At 42.8% G+C, this 17,672-nt stretch overlaps 1 protein-coding gene across 1 annotated transcript in view; it reads left to right on the top strand.

The window, feature by feature from the left end:
* Positions 1 to 17,672, top strand: part of LAMC1 (laminin subunit gamma 1) — a 123,493-nt gene that overhangs the window by 59,072 nt on the left and 46,749 nt on the right. Inside the window, exon 2 of the mRNA XM_082833796.1 lies at positions 14,205 to 14,509. Coding sequence (XP_082689922.1) covers positions 14,205 to 14,509 — 305 coding nt within the window. The remainder of the gene's footprint in view (positions 1 to 14,204; positions 14,510 to 17,672) is intronic.

The following is a 17,672-nucleotide window of genomic DNA, read 5'->3' as shown; positions in this document are numbered from 1 at the left end:
CCAAGCACGGCCCATGAGAGATGAAGGGATGTGAAGAGCACAAACTTTGGTCTCTAAAAGATAGTGTGTAGAGCATGCATTTCCATTCCTCTGCCAAGAGGGGGGATGAATGAAAGATGAAGAAGGGGGTGTATCCGTTTACCCTTATCTTATGAAGGCATCTGCTCACAATCAGTCGCTTGTGGAGAGAGTGCCAGCTGGCAGAGTATTTTCGTGATGTAAATTGTCCATCCGCTCAGAAGAGCAGAAGTACAAGGAGGCCTGTGTGAAGGACTGAATTCCTACCCAGAGGACAAGGGAGGGAGGTTCTCGCAGAGATCTAAATGGGATCTACTTGCATTTTCCACTCTGCAGTTTTCAACATCATTTTTCCTGCCATCCTAGCGGTTGCTGTGGAGTTGATTCATCAGTTTTCCTCCGTTCACTGCTATTGCTTATTAAAGTCTCCGTTTGGGGTGGGTCTGAGAGGGGGCACCACTGGAAACATGGTGCTACTTTTTCCAGTGGTGTTTTTTTCCTTGTCTTTCTGCTTGACTGGTTCATGTTTGTGGGCTGTGTAAAAGAGCTAAAGCTTATTATTATAGATTTGATTTTTGAAATGAGTTAAATCTCCATTTCCTCTCAACTGCTAAGCTTTTTGCTTGTTCATTTGAGATAATAATTTTCCTACGAAGTAATAAAATAAGTAAATCTAGGTATCAAATGGATTTGAATTGTTATCAATCTTGTAAAATTTCTGAATAGAATTCCTCTTTCCATATTTTATGTGACCATAGGGGAAAAATTCAGATGTCCTTGGGCCAAATTTTAAAATAGTATGCCCTGCAGAAAAGAGGTAGACAAGGTCTCAGTAGAATTTTTTTGTTTTTATATTCTTTGATTTCTTAGATCAGGATCAGCAGATTTTTTCCATAAAGGGCCACACAGTAAATATTTTAGGCGTGCAGTCTCTCTCACAACTGCTTGACTCTGCCCTTGTAGCCAGAAAGCAGCCATAGGCAAAGTGCAATGTATGGGCATGGTTTTGTTCCATTAAAACTTTATTTACAAAAAATAGGTGATGGGCTAGACTCTGTTTGTGGGCTACAGTTTGCCAACCTTAGATTTCTGAACTACTCAAGGTGTGCCCTAAGGCTTGATTCTGGACGGAGATGGGATCAGTGACCTCAAAGTATTTTCAAAATGAAAAGAAAGCACGCCCTGTAGATCAGATGTGAATGTTGGGAGAGAATTTAAAAGCCAGAATATCGAGTCTGAATTTTTGAAGTGTTCTTATAATTCTTCAATCAATCTCAGTCTCCCCCTGCCCCACTCCCCACCCCACATCTCTTTAATATCGATATGAATGTCTGGTACTTTGCTCTTAAGCATATATATTAAAAAAAAAAAAATACCTGAAATTTCTTCTCCGAAAAGTAAATATTTCTACATTGGTCTTTAACCAACAGAACGTAACACTCTCCCTGAAAATGCCAACACTACCCGACACAGACTGGGATTAAACAAGTCTAGGCTTCTAGACAAAGAAGAAGAAGTGTTTTCTTATCTTTTTGAGTGTACTGAAGCAGATGTTAACTCTTTGCTTCCAGATTTGTTCTTGCCATTGAGAACTGTTGGTAGCGTTCTGTCATTTTATTAACTATTAGTAATTGTTGGGAGGAGGAAGGAAGGATAGAAACCAGAGGGGGTGGGGAATTTGGATTACAGGGAATCTTGACCAATATCTGCATGAAAAGAAGAGCACTGTGAAACCCCCAGCAGTAGGTGGGTTTTCTCAAAATCAAACGTTTATTTCTACTTGCCTGGGAAATAGGGCCTTGAGGATACAAGTTGAATGACAGAGGAAATTGGCATGGAGAAAAATGTTGGCAGAGCTTGGGTTCAGCTGGTCCAGTCATCCCAAGCCTCCTTGCCTATGGAGTGAACAACCCCTGTGTAGTTTAACATCTGTCTTTGTCTTAAAGAAGATAGACCACTGTTATTCTGGTTCCCTGTTCATGCCTGCACAGTTAACACTTGCAATAAATTTCACCTTAAAACACATGATGTGAAAGTGGAAGTCCCCACTCATGAGTGCCTGAGTTCATTCTGCAGTGCAGCACTAAGGGCAGAGCCTTTCCTACCTAAATCTTTAAAGGATGAGAACCAGAATAAGGAAGAGTTTACAGTAGGACAGTATTTTTCAAATGTAATTGTACCTGAAAATTACCTAGGGTAATTTAAAAATACAGGGTGCCTTTAAAAATACAGATTTGGGGAACTCACCCAGAACCCACCAAAATGGAACTTCTGGGGAGGAGGCTCAACAATTTGCTTTTTTTTCAGAAGCTCTCTGGTTGATTCTAACAGCTAGTCTGGTACCTTATTGTGGGCCAGATTATTTCTAGCAGGAAAGCCTAGATCTGGGCTGGCTCTACTGGGGAGGGCCTTCCAGAGCTCCTTGGGTTTTAAACTGCTTGGGTACCAGATAACTTTTTTTTAAGTTTTATTTTATTTTATTTTTTAAAATTTATTGAAGTATAGTTGATTTACAATCTTGTGTTAATTTCTGCTGTACAGCAGAGTGAGTCAGTTATATATATATATATATATATATATATATATATACACACACACACACATTCTTTTTCATATCCTTTTCCATTATGGTTTATCAGAGGACATTGAATATAGTTCCCTGTGCTGTAGAGTAGGACCTTGTTGTTTATCCATGCTATATATGATAGCTTGCACCAGATAACTCTCTTTAATCTAGATACTTACAGTGATCCTGTTAATTCCGTTATTTCTTCTTCCTTGAGGGAAATGTTTGGAAAGGCTCAAAGAACTTTACAGTGTACCAAAGTGGGTCTCTTTTACCCACACTAATCCACCTGCAACACCAGAGATGGTCCTTATTGTTCAGTGTAAATTCAGCTGCTGCACTGGATCATTCCCATCAACATAACACGTGCTGTCGTCCAGTCTTAGAAAGTAATTTCTCCTTGAACCCCTTCTTCTCCCCTCTATCTGCCACCTCATTTCTTTATAGCAAAGTTACTTGGAAAAATGTCTTTATTAGCTGTCTCCAGTCTCTGTCCTCCCCACCCCCTCAATATTCTCTGGCTTTCATCCCTGTCATTCTACCAAACCATTTGCTGTCAGCGTTGTAGTAATCAGTTATATCCAGTGGCCAACACTCAGTTTTCATCTTTCTCACCTTTTCAGGAGCATTTGACTCAGTTGATCATTCTCTTCTTCTTGAAAAGTGTTTTTTTAAAACTTGGCTTCTGGGGCTTCCCTGGTGGTGCAGTGGTTGAGAGTCCGCCTGCCGATGCAGGGGACACCGGTTCGTGCCCTGGTCCGGGAAGATCCCACATGCCATGAAGCGGCTGGGCCCGTGAGCCATGGCCGCTGAGCCTGCGCGTCCGGAGCCTGTGCTCCGCAACGGGAGAGGCTACAACAGTGAGAGGCCCGCGTACCGCATAAACAAAAAAAACAAAAAAACTTGGCTTCTGGAATTCTGCCCTGTTGATTCTCTTTCTGCTTCAGTGACTGTCCCTCTTGAGTCTCCTTTGTTGGATCCTCCCTATCTCTCCCATCTCTAAAAGTTGGTATGTCCCAAGACGCAGTTCTGTACCTCTCAGTCCATTCTCTAGGTATGTTCATCTAATCTCATCACTTTGAATACTGTCTGTCTGCTCATGACTTTCAGATTTCTCTCTCCTGCTTGGACCTCTCCCTGAAATCCAGACTTGTATATCTTAATGGCTGACTTGAAATCTCCACTTGGATGTTTCATAAGCATCTCAAACTTAAAATATCCAGAACTGAACTCACAGTTTCCTTGATCTCCATCGCCACACTCATTCTTACTATGTACTTCGCTATCTCATTATAAACGACAGTTCGAGCTTTGTAGTTGCCACAGTTTACATACCATGTCCAGTCCATCAGAAACTGGTCTGGTCTACCCTCAAAATATGGCCAAAATCTGATCACTGCTCACTTCCGCAACCATGGACCAAGCTACCATTGTCTCCTACCTGGGAGATTGCAAAAAAAAAAATCCTGACTAGCCTTCTTGTCTCTCTGTACTCCCCTCCATAGTCTTTTGTCAATAAAGCAGCCAGAGTGATCCTTTTAAAATACTAGTGAGATCATGTTACTCCCTGGTACAAAATCTTCCAGTGGGTTTTCATCTCATTCAGAGGAGAAGCCTAAGTCTTACAATGGCCTAAAGGCCGGCATGATCCGCAGTCCCTCCCTCCCCTCAGCTTCCCTGACCTCATCTGCTGTTCTTTCCTTCTTTTTTTTTTTTTTTTTCCTGTACGTGGGCCTCTCACTGTTGTGACCTCTTCTGTTGCGGAGCACAGGCTCCGGACGCGCAGGCTCAGCGGCCATGGCTCACTGGCCCAGCCGCTCCGCGGCATGTGGGATCTTCCCGGACTGGGGCACGAACCCGTGTCCCCTGCATCGGCAGGTGGACTCTCAACCTCTGCGCCACCAGGGAAGCCCTGTTCTTTCCTTCTCGTTCACTCTTATTCAGCCACACTGGCCTCTTCATCATTCCCTGGAACTGGCCAGCATACCTGCCTCAGGGTATTTGCATGTGTCCTTCCTGGAATGCTCTTCCCCCAGATGTTCCCCCCACCATGTCTGTCTCACTTCTTCAGTGCTTTCCTCGAATGTCACCTTATCCACATCGGTGAGGCCATCTGTCATATTACATTAAGTGGCACTCCATTCCCATGCTTTCTATCCCCGCTTTGTTCTTTACCATGTCATCTATCATCTGACACACAAGATTTTTGTTTTTATTTTTGCCCTTACCCACCCCCCACTCCCTGCCACTCTGTAAGCCCCATGAAGTTGGAACCTTGTCTGTCTTTTCTTCTGTAGCCCTAGTGTCTAGAATAGTGCTTGGGACAGTGACATAATAGGTGCTCAGTAAATATTTGATGAACGAGTGGAAGCATTTCGACTTGCAGTTATCAACACCAGTTATGGCTATTAACCTTGGGCTAATGGGTGGCTGTGGTAAGAAATTACACAGTTGTGAAAACTGAGAAAGACATTTGAGTATTGAAGATACTTTATGGTGTTTGTAATTGTTTCTTCTGTTGAGGACAGATTCAAATAGTTTATGATCTAGGGGACTGGCGGGCTGAGCTTATTAAGACTTAAACTGGAGAGTAAAAGGCATTCTAGCAAAATGAAGGACTGGGTATTTTAAGCAGCTTGTCGTGGTGGACTGTCACTTAAATCCACTTAGCAAATAGTTATTGAATGAATGAAAGTGCACTGTTGGTTAACTTCTCGGGACTTTGCGTGTGTGGGGAGGATTTATTAGAATTGATCTTAGTCTGTGATTGTACTGCTATGACTATAAGAATCTCATGTTTTTTTCCAATCAGATTTTCTCTCTATTGTTTCACAATTCTTCACTCTTCTGCTGCGGATGACAGCCAAAAAATAGTCAAATCTCAATAGTGTACGGACGTCACAGAACAAGAAACAGCTTCCCGTAAAATTGTGGTGTCTTTTTTCCTTTTCACGTCTTAACAATTCGACATTTTTCAAGTGTGGGTTTTACTTATGGAGCTTACATTTCATTGCCTGTTGATTTCTTTATTTTATTTCCTTAGTATTATAATTGACTGCTTTCTTTATGTGACTCCATTAAGTCTTACACATCAGTCAGTCCCCCATAGTTAGAAGTCTGACGCTCAGCAGAGTGGATTTTTTCGCCTCAGCTTGGGTGAGTGGGAGTAAATGCTGGCTACATTCCTTCAGCTTGGCTCAAAGATTTCAGGCATGCTTGTGACCTACTGGCCTGAATTAGGGCTGGTATTGAGTCTGCAAGCATGAGGTTTGGGTTAGTAAGGCATAGGCCCAGTTCTTGTCTTGGAATTTCACTTGGGAATCTTGTCTCTCCTGGTGACAGTTTCAAATAAAATGGCAAGATTACAAATTAGAATATATATGTCTTATGTTTTGATAATGGAAAACATCTGTAACCTCTAACAGTAATTTGCACCTATTTGAAATTACCCTCCAAAAGTGTTTGATGTTCTAGTGTTCAGTTAAGAATCCTCCGTGTTCACATAACAACTGTCTGATGATCTCATATTTATTGATATTTAGTGTATAAAGCCAAATCAGTTTTGACCCTTCCATTTGCTGAAGAGTATGTAGCATTTTTGGATATTACAGTTGGGCAACACAAGCAGAAGGATTTTATTTTTTGAAGATTGCTACACTAGGTTAGTGCCATGGTCTTATTCAGCAGACGCACCAAGTGGAGGTTTGGCAGGTGATAGGGAGAGGGTAGAACTGTTTTCTTTGGCTTAAACTTTAAATTTGGTACGTTATGGACACATCTAGTTTCCCTAAGAGATTATGGGTTTATCTTCTCTGAAATCATACCAGTCAATTATAAAACTTTTGTTTTCCCCTTAGCTTTATTGTTACAGCCATACCATCATTTTTATACATAGCCTTTGGTATAGAATTTTATTCGCTTTTTAAAAAATTCTAAAAATGATTTTTTTCACTTTGTCTGTTTTACCTGCCTTCTTTGTTGTGTTTCCCAGTGGCAGCTTGGAATGGAAACTGTCCATATTCTAGCACCACTCATCTCGGCATGTCCTTCTGTCATGACAGGGGTTCATGTGTGATGGGATGTGCTTATTGCATGTACTCAGGAAATTTGAACCATTTTCTTTCTTCATTTGAAAGGGATGCTTTCTCAAACTGTGAATGCTGTTGCATTTGTTTCAGTAAATTCAATGAAAAAATGACTGTTTCATAGAAAGCTATAAAGGTTAGTTGTCCTCGTTCATAAGTTGTGCTGACTGATTTAGATGCAGTTCCTATGGGATTGTCCCCTCACACTGTTGGCACTTAGCTGACTGACAAGAGAGGGGCCTTGAAAAAAGAGCACCGAAATTTCAGGGAAAGGAGCGGGATAATAAGTTTTTAAAAACAATCTATTTTGAAGGTAAGTTTTGAGCCATAGAAAACTAGCCCTTCAACAGGCAGTTAGGAAAGAGTCTTCTAACAGTTGGAATAACTCCATGTACCCAGATCACCCCAACACATTCTGTCTGTGCTTGACTGTTCCTCTCCATGCTTTCTGATCTCCCATCTGTGTCCACTTGAGGATCCCACATTCAGCATTAGCTGGCCCTGGGTCATCTTGATTGGCGAGGCCGTATTTGTACAATCTGTCTGCTGAGGTGGAACAATAACAGCTGGTGCGCAGCTGTACAGTTCGTCCTGGGAACTCCTATTTCAGCCAGCAGTTATACTAACAAAATTGGAAACATTTTCCAATAGTTGCTTTCTGTGACTACTGTTTGTGTTAGCTGTTTGGAGACTCCCATTTAGTAACCTAAACATCTACCATCTCTAATTGACTTTCTGTGCTGCAGCCTCATTAAAGTTTCGTATTCCTCAGATCAAGTCTGACTGCAAAGAGAGTAGTCATTTTCTGATTCCGAGGAGTGAGCACGTAAGAACAATAGTGAATCAGTGACTCCTAATTTGATATTTCAGAATGAGCCAGTTCTCTTCTAATTCAGGCCATGGAAGGGCATTTGGAAGTTTTGTGAAATTCTGTATGGCCATTGTCGCTCATTACTTCACTGTAAAGGAGGCTGTTTCACAACATCCTCATGGAATTCTTCTGAGCTGCACATAACAGAGAAGCATTTATGTTCCCCAGCAGTTAGTACTTGAATCCAATTCTAAGACAGGAAGGGTTTCTCCCCTACTCAGAGAGATTAGACATACTTCACCACGTAGGAGGCTTAAGCAGAATTCCTTGGCTTGGCCCTGTGTGCACAAAGGCTGGATTCTCATTGTCCAGGTGGCCCCCTCCCCTCCTCTTAGTCCCTCAGCCAGATTCACTGTAGGATTCAGAGCAGGAAGTATTAGTTAATTTTGTGTGCTTCGTTCTAAACATCTGCACTTGAGTCTTTTTGTTTATGGAAGGAATGTGGCAAGGGGAGGCGGGGGAGGCAGCAGACCCTTCAGAAGCTAAATATTTTCTTGAGGGTGTGTATACCCATGGTTAGTATTTTTTACTTTTTACTTTTTAATTTATTTATTTTTGGCTGTGTTGGGTCGACGTTGCTGCGTGGGCTTTCTCTAGTTGCGGCAAGCGGGGGCTACTCTTCTTTGCGGTGCGCGGGCTTCTCATTGTGGTGGCTTTTCTTGTTGCGGAGCATGGGCTCTAGTCGTGTGGGCTTCAGTAGTTGCAGCACGCTGGCCCCAGAGCACACGGGCTTCAGTAGTTGTGGCGCGCAGGCTCTAGAGTGCAGGCTCAGTAATTATGGCGCACGGGGTTAGTTGCTCCGCGGCATGTGAGATCTTCCTGGACCAGGGCTCGAATCCGCGTCCCCTGCGTTGGCAGGCGGATTCTTAACCACTGCACCACCAGGGAAGTCCCATGGTTAGTCTTCATGTGCATGAACGTGAGGTGAAGGGGAAAGACGTTCTAGCTGTAGAGTTGCTGGAATACTTTCCAGACGTGTACTTACTGGTTTTCTTAGTTGTTTGGCTTGGCTCCTTTCCTTTAAAGTCCTTCGTCTACTTTTGCATGCCCCCACAGTATGAAGGTAGTGTCGTCGCTATCATTGGAAAAACGGAGACCTAGTCCTCTTTTCTGTTCATTTGCCATTTAACTAGATCTTCTTACTCTGTCAACTGTGAGATGAGTAGGATGGACAGATAAAGAGTAGAGAAGTGTATTCAGAGAGAGAGAGTGTGTGAACAAGCACATGGAAGGTTTAATGGTATAAAAAGTAGCTCCTTCAGTTTTCAGTTCTTGATTATCCATGATTACAGGTAGTTTCAGATAACACAGGATATTCAAGCCATGACTCTTCCACTCTGTTTTCTGTATTTGCTTCCTTATTTATTCAGGTTAGATTCTAAGTTCCTTGGAGTTACATCAATCCCGCTACCTTATTGTCCTTCCATTGACCCTGTACAGGAGGTGCTAAGTACTGCTGTAGAAAATCACACCTCCACGAAGATGTCCGTACCCTCATCCTGGCAGCGTCTCTGCCCAGCAAGCCTTTCTCTCTAGTCAGCTTTCTGCTAGTCTCTGTTGTGCCTCTACACTCTCTTCAGATATTCCCCACTGGCTTTGCCCTCAGCCCCTTGGCAGGTACCCTTGATTTTCACTGCACAGAAAAAATAAAGTCATCAGTTAGAACTCTATCAACTTCCATCCTCTAAAACCTACTAAATCACTTACATTTGCACCCAGGTAGAAAGCAAGGATGCAGGTTTTCTCCTTTATGGAGCCAGTCCTTTCACCAGTGCTGAATCACATTCTTGTTTCCCCGCCTTGTTTCCACAGTCATTCTTTCTCTTTCTGCTGACTGGAGCACAACAGCATGTAATACAGCCTTGTAACTTCTCTCACAAAAAAAGGGAAAAATCTTCCCCTGGCCCTGTATCCCCTCCAATTACCGTCATCTTCTCTTTCTCCTACCCTTTAGCCAGATGTCATACCAGGTTGGCTACACTCACTGTGTCTACCTTCCCACGTCCTATCTGCCATACATTCTCAGTTCCAACCCAGCAAGATCGCTGCCGGTGGGACTGCTCTCACTAAGCACCTCAATGACCTCTTTGTGGCTTGAAGCCATTGGACGCTTCTTAGTCATTATCTTACCTTATTCGCTTAGCAGATTTAAACACCATTGATTCTTTCCTTCTTCACCCTCTCGGCTTCTGTGATATTCTGTGTTGTCTTTTACTTGCCCTCCTCCCTCTGATCTTCATAGTCTCCTCTGTTGCCTCGTCTTCTGGCTGTGCTTTAAATGTTGATGCTTCTCAGCATGATCCTGAAAGTCAGCTCCCTCCTCGCTCAACACTCTGACCTCATTGGTCTCAACCATACCACATCTTCATCATCCATCCACAGGCTAATGAATCCCAAATCTGTATCTCTAACTTAGATGTCTCTCTTGGGCCATCAGACTATTCACATCCAGCTCCCTACTAGACACCACTTCTTGTCTAGTTGACCACAGACACCTTAAATCTTGTGTATCCAAAATAGAACTCATCTCCCCATCCTGCCCTCCACTTCTGCCTCCAATTTTGCTTTAACCTCCTTTGTTCTCTATTTCAGTGGATGGTACATCTCTCCATTTGGCTGTTTTTAAACTAGAAAACTGAATGTTATTCTCAATCCTTCCACTTTGTGGAATGCATAAAGGAAGCTTTGGCAATGAAACAGAATGTCAATAGGGTAAAAGTAAAGAAGGCTTTCAGAAATGATTCCTGCTCTCCTCCATCTGTTACAAATTACTATTGAAGTCTGCTAACTACATGTCACCCAAATCCGTTCATTTCTCTATTCCAGCTGTCCCTATTCTTAGTTCAGCCACTGTCGGCCAGGATTACCGCCACATCTTCTTAAATATTCTCTCTACCTTTAGTCCTGTCCCTTCTAACCTAGTCTCCACACAGTGGCCAGAATGATCTTTCTAAAAATCAAACCTGATCATACATTTCCTGACGTAAATCCTTCAACGGCTTGCCATCAGCCTGAGGAAGTTGAAGTTGCTCTTTAGCATGGCCTCAGGCCTGGCGTGCTGTGCTTGCTAGCTGACTCACCTGCAGCCACTCTCTCCAGTTCTAGATGTACTGCACACCTCTGATTCCTCCAGTGGCCACTCCTCTGTGTTCTCTGGGCTTTCATACATCCTATTCCATCTTCCTGGATGACTGATCTCTGTTGGCCTAGCTAATTCCTCTGCATTCCTCAGGTCTTGGATTTAGATGTCACTTCCTCTAGAAAATTTCTTGACCTTATAGATGTGGGTTAGGTGACTTTCCTCCATGCTCCCCAAACCTCATGTCCTTCCCCTGTCGTAGCACTCATCACATGGAATTGCAGTGATCTGTATCCTCTGCTGGGCTGGCTGCAATGTCGAAGGTCACGCACATGGCCATCTTGTTGTGTGGAATGTGTGAGCGAGCCTCCTTTACAGATTGCCACAGAGCCCTCTGCCTCTTTCAACTGTAGCTATAAGTTAGAATGAAAAAAGCAGCTCTGAAAATGAGGCATGGTGAGGCAGCGCCAGCAGCAGCAAGCTAGGGTGCTTCAAAGTTTAATGCTAGCGGAGTTGCTTTTCTGACGTTCTGCCACCCATCGCTGTGTTTGTGCCGACACTGAGTGACCACATATGCCTGTTTCTTTCAGTGTGTGGCTTTGTGGTGCAGATGTTTGTCTGGGACACAGGATACCCTGATCCATTTACCTCTTCTCCTTTGATCCATTCTCCTGTAGGTTGGGTTGCTAAAGAACAATGAGATGGCAGAAATGCAGACAGAGAAAATAGAAAAGCAAGGGTAATCTGTAATCCACAGATTAGTGAGTAAGCCTTTGAACATCCCAAGCCACATACTCAGGAGTAAAACTAAATTGTTTTACCATTCCAGAATGTTTCAGATAGTCTCTGGAATGCCACAGATACTGTATTATAACCTCGCCTTCATTCAAAGATGACGTCTTTACATTTTTGACACAGTAAAGAGATACAGGTTAAATTTGCATTCTTTGAACAAGAAGGTTGTAAACTGTATTTGCATGACCTGTGTCCAGACAAAGTGTTATACTGCCTCCTAGGTAGAAGATCTGGATTTGTAAAATATTCTTTGGCAACTATACCAGGTAGGCCCTTGTACAATCAGGCTCTTGTGTGTGAACATCTCCAGGATCCTAGTTCACGAATGCTCTTCTGTACCGTATTATAATAATGCCTTATGTTTGTATAGCGTTTTATAATGAATCAGGTATATGCAAGATCTTAGTCTGACCTTCCAACAACTCTCTGAGGTAGGAGGCTCAGGGATTATCACCCTCATTTTCTTTTTTTAATTTTATTGAAGTATAGTTGATTTACAATGTTGTGTTAATTTCTGCTGTACAGCAAAGTGATTTAGTTTATACATATATATTGTTTTTTATCTTCTTTTCCATTATGGTTTATCACAGGATACTGAATATAGTTCCCTGTGATATACAGTAGGACCTTGTTGTTTATCCATCTTATATATAATAGTTTGCATCTACTAATCCCAAACTCCCAATCTTTCCCTCCCCTACCCACCCCTCCTCCTTGGCAACCACAAGTCTGTTCTCTATGTCTGTATCACCCTCATTTTTACAGAGGAGAAAATGACGGAACAGAAATCACACAGCTAGTAATTGAAGGAGCCAGGATGTCTACTTAGGTCTCATAATGCCCAGTCCTGTGTTTTTTCCATCATACCATACACCTTTATGTTCAAGATCTTATGCGTGTGAAAGTTTCATTATATGGGGGACAGTTAATCAAACCCCTCTTTTAAGATCTGAACCAGTTGGGAAATGGAGTCAGATATGGCTCATCATATCAGTTTTATTACAGGTAAAACTGGCTTGAAGAACAGAGCCTGGGCATATAGCTTACATGGGCCTTTTGCCCCACCCCACCTGAACTCACACACTTAGTCCTGAGTCGAGTAGCAGGACAGCAGCAGGCCTCCCCCGCACAGTGGCAGAGGTGCTGTCTTGCACTGAGGAGTGAGGGAGAGGAGAGAGAGGGACTCGGGTGGCAACTAGGAGAGAGCTGAGGAGATTCTGGGCCACACATGAGCAACACTTCTTCTCCCCTGGGGATGAGTGGGTGTGAGGAAGTGAGAGAATGGCAGAAGTCTCTCCTCAACACTTCGGAGAGTGCAGGAATTCCTCTTCTGTGGGCTTTGTAGGGTGGTTCTTCCTGTGAAGTTGATTCACTTGGACAGAAGAGACTGTAAGCTTCTCGAGTTCAAGGACCACTTATGTCTAGTGCATCCTGTCCCCCAAAGTATATAACATGGGACTGAGCATGTACTTGTGCCCAATAAATACTTGTTGACAAACCGTGATCTTCATTATAACATAGAAGCAGCAAAATATAGATATTGTCAGAGATAGAAAGACCAATCTGTGAATGAATGGTGTTTAAAAACAGCTGCACATTATCTTTTTACCCACCTGAAATCCTGCTGGCTGGCAACCGAGCTGTCCCAGCCGTCAGGCTGTGTTCTGCCTGCTGCAGGGAGCTGCCTGATGCAGTGACTCTTCTTCCAGAGGGATGACAGCCCGTTCGCTCCTCCCTGTTGCTGTCCTTTCTTGCTCAGCACTCATGTCTCATATATTCTCTTTTGAACGAACACAGCTTCTTTAAGCCGCCTTTCTCTTCTCTCTTTCTCTTTTTTTGTCATCTCTTTGTCAGATACTAGAGGAATTATTTTTCTTCTTTCCTGCTGTAGTCCCTGCCCCCATATCTCAATCACTGTCCTTCACTCTTTTTTTTTTTTTAAATTTATTTATTTATGGCTGTGTTGGGTCTTCGTTTCTGTACGAGGGCTTTCTCTAGTTGTGGCAAGTGGGGGCCCCTCTTCATCGTGGTGCGCGGACCTCTCACTATCGCGGCCTCTCTTGTTGTGGAGCACAGGCTCCAGACGCGCAGGCTCAGTAGTTGTGGCTCACGGGCCTAGTTGCTCCGCGGCATGTGGGATCTTCCCAGACCAGGGCTCGAACCCGTGTCCCCTGCATTGGCAGGCAGATTCTCAACCACTGCATCACCAGGGAAGCCCCGTCCTTCACTCTTTCTCAGATTTCTCTTTCTTAACCTGGTAATTAAGTAGAATAGTGCTGATGATACTCTTCCTGCATCAAGAAGTAACATTAAAATTAATAAAGAACAAATTTTTAAAAATCTTGGAAGTGCCCAGAAGACCCATTTAGAAAGCCAGCAAATATTTTCTTTTCTATCTTTTAATTAAGCTTTTGTGGAAGCACCGGCATTAAGGATAAATGCTCATTTTCACTCAATTTTATTTTTGTTTAACAATATAAGTACATAATACATGCTATCATTTTTCATGGCAACCAAAATTTTAACAACACACATCATAAATGGGCTTTTATGAGCCAACTTATGAGTGCAGCTATAACTTATTTCTGTGGGAAAACACGCACCGTTTCCAGGCTTACAGTAACCTATTGGACACAGCCAACGTGTTGTGTTCTGGAACCCTCTTAGCGTAGTGTGCACAGGTTGGTTTGTATCCTCTTTCTTTGTCAAGTTCCAAAGCAAAGTGGGAATAGAGGGGGTTTCTTTGCTTCGTACGTATGACTTCTGGACATCGATGTGTTTGCCCCACAGGAAAAGCGTTTGACATCACATACGTGCGCCTCAAGTTCCACACCAGCCGCCCGGAGAGCTTCGCCATTTACAAGCGCACGCGGGAAGAGGGGCCCTGGGTCCCTTACCAGTACTACAGCGGCTCCTGCGAGAACACCTACTCGAAGGCAAACCGAGGCTTCATCAGGACGGGAGGGGACGAGCAGCAGGCCTTGTGCACAGATGAATTCAGTGACATTTCCCCTCTCACCGGGGGCAACGTGGCCTTTTCAACCCTGGAAGGAAGGCCCAGTGCCTACAACTTTGACAATAGCCCTGTGCTGCAGGTAGGTACCTAGCGGTTGTCTTGGTAGCCAGTCAGTTCTTCCATATGCAGGATGCAGGAAGATCATTGTAGTGGGGGACCATGGTCCCACTTTTGAAGTAAGGGGTAGGAATAGCACCTACTCCACCAGGACAGACAGCTGGATTTTATTCTGCTCTCCTGTGTACTCTTAATAAGTGAAGGAAAGTAGTTTTATTTCTGCTGCCCATTTGATGTTTGTTCTTAGTCTTCATGCACGTGTATTCTGGGATGTAAATTTTACAGATTTTTTAAAATGTTGAACAATTTTGACTTGAGTCTCTGTACTTGCAGTGGAAACATTTTGCTTCTGCCTTCCTTTTGAAGGAGGGTATTTGAATGAATCTACCAAATTTTTTTGTATCCTGTCGTACCTCTTTTTGATTTGACAAAACAAGAAAACTATTTTTTTTTTTTTTTTTTTTGCGGTATGCGGGCCTCTCACTGCTGTGGCCTCTCCCGTTGCGGAGCACAGGCTCCGGACGTGCAAGCTCAGCGGCCATGGCTCACGGGCCCAGCCACTCCGCGGCATGTGGGATCCTCCCGGACTGGGGCACGAACCCGTGTCCCCTGCATCGGTAGGCAGACTCTCAACCACTGCGCCACCAGGGAAGCCCAGAAAACTATTTTTTAATATTAGGAAGAGGGAACAACTGAAGCAAGATGTTTAAGAACTCTACCTTTCTTCGTTATTGTACAAGGAAATTTTGGTTGGGTTTGTCTGGTACTGTTGCCAATCACTATGAAAACTCTTCATTACCTAAAAGCACTGGTTTTTGTGACGAGATATAAATTTAGGTAACCCTGGTATGTTGCTTAAGAATGGTGATAGAAACTTTTCCCTATATGTCAATAGAAAGAATTAAAGGTTTCTTTTTTCATAAATGCCGTATGCTTATTCCTTATACACTATAATTTGGAATCTTTCTGTACTGCTTAGATGTCTGTGACCTTTTCTTATGTTCTGGCTGTTTGATTATGGAGAGACAGATGCATGTCATGCCATACTCAGCACATTCACACAGACTGGAGATGCTTCTGTCACATGGCTAGAGTTACCATCTAAATGGGGACAGCCTGTATTAATTCGCTGAGACAAGAAAGACTGGATGTGGGTTTGCAAATGCTGTGTATACTTTATGAAAAGCTGTTGTGACTTCTAACTAGGGAATCTCCCTGTTTTTCTGGGCCTTATGCCTTTGTGTTCCCTCATTCTTTCTCTTTGGAACTTTTTATGTACAAGGACCCTTTGTCTAATTTGGCCATGTGGCTTTGGACAGTGGCAAAAGATGAGAATATATTCTCGCTGGGTCCAGTTCTTCCCTTCCATTGTATTTCTGTAGTTTGCTGGGAGATCATAAATCTTGATTTTGGTAAGCTCTGAGGGTTCTGGTGAGCCTCACAATGAGTGTGTTTGCAAAGGTCTTTCAAAAATGTTTCTTTCAAAGGCGGTAAGGTGTGTTCAAAATACATGGCAGAAAGAATAACCGACTTCGATAGATGAAAAAGCAGGAGACAGATTACCTAGGGCAGAAGTGATCTATAAATACTCTTTAAGTTGGTCAACTGGCACACATTTTCTAACTTTGATTCTTCCTCCACAAATTACTGTATTTTACTGTCCTGGGGAGGGAATAGTATAGTCAGTAGGGAAAAGCAGTGAGGTAATGATGTGACTGTGGTTTCCTGGCACCTTTGCTAACTGTATGCCTTGTCAGCCTGTCTTGAAAGCAGTTCCCCCAGCTATAGGAATTCTGACGTTTCTTAACTCTTCATGCCACAGAAACTTGTAAGACTAAATGTGGCAAAAGGCTGTGGGCATCTGCAATAGATTTGGTCGATTGGTATCATTATGCAGAAACATTAATTATGCGTCTCTGGATGTAGGAGCTCTGGCTCTGATATACAGTTGCCAAGGAGGGTTGACTGATACGACTTGTAGCCGATCTGACAGTGAGCAGAGAGGCAGTTGGCTTCTGCTCTCATTGCTCCCTGTGCCTCCCTCTAAAAGTTGTGATCTCCCGGAAGAAACCTTCCCGGTTTTAATGCATGCAGTTTTACTAAGCATGCAGTGATTTATAATAATAATTAGCATTTATTATAGCACTTACTATAATGTGCCACAATGTGACAAGCATTTTTCTAAACCCTTTAGATATATTAAATGTATTAACACATTTAACCTTCCCAATAACTCTATAAGGTAGATACTTTCATTTTCTCCATTTTACAGATGAGGAGTCAGAGGCCCAGAAAAGATAAAATCACTTGCCCCAAATCACACAGGTTTTTTTTTTTTAATTTTTTTTACATCTTCATTGGAGTATAATTGCTTTACAATGGTGTGTTGGTTTCTGCTTTATAACAAAGTGAATCAGTTATACATATACATAATCACACAGTTTTAAGTGGCAGAACTGGAATTCAAAACGTAGAAAGTCTAGTTCTAGAGTCTGTTCTTTTTAAGATGTCTGTTATGGAGAAAAAAAAAAAACTTAGATTCAACTCTTGAGAAGCTTTTATTGCAGGAGAGCTGTGATAAAGATGAAGCCTGTCGAAGATATAATAAGCATTAAACACAGAGATATGTTTAGCTGTTTACACTACAGACGACTAAAAGATTCCTAACATTGTGGCCATGAGTGGGCGTTGTTATTAGAGTTCCAAGTTTGGATATGGTGAAATCATCATCTCTTCTCCTTTCTAATTATACATGAAGACTTCATGGAGATTAGCCTTGATGAGCTCTCTGTGTTGTTCTACATGCCAGGTGTTTGGCCTGGTGTAAGCAGTGATTCTTAATCAGGGGTGTGCTTCCCAGTCTCATGTGAAGCCTTCTGAAAACATAGACGCCTGCAGCTCTGCACGTGCTTGTTAACGTCTCCATAGGTAATGCTGATATGCAGTCCCAGAAGAGGACTTAAAGCGGACATGGGGGACTTCCCTGGCAGCCCAGTGGTTAAGACTCCATGCTTTCACTGCACGGGTGTGGTGGGTTCGATCCCTGGTCAGGGAACTAAGATCCCACATGCCATGGGGTGTGGCCAAAAAATAAGTAAGTAAGTGGCCATGGTATATATGGGTAGTTTTATGTAATATACCACTCTAAAACTTAATGGTTTTAAACAACCGTGATTTATTATTTC

This window comes from Leucopleurus acutus, assembly GCF_964270905.1.
Source record: "Leucopleurus acutus genome assembly, chromosome: 2".
In the NCBI taxonomy this organism is placed as follows: Eukaryota; Metazoa; Chordata; class Mammalia; order Artiodactyla; family Delphinidae; genus Leucopleurus; species Leucopleurus acutus.
The sequence above is the reverse complement of the archived record's forward strand: the minus strand, read 5'-3'. Positions and strand labels throughout refer to the sequence as shown.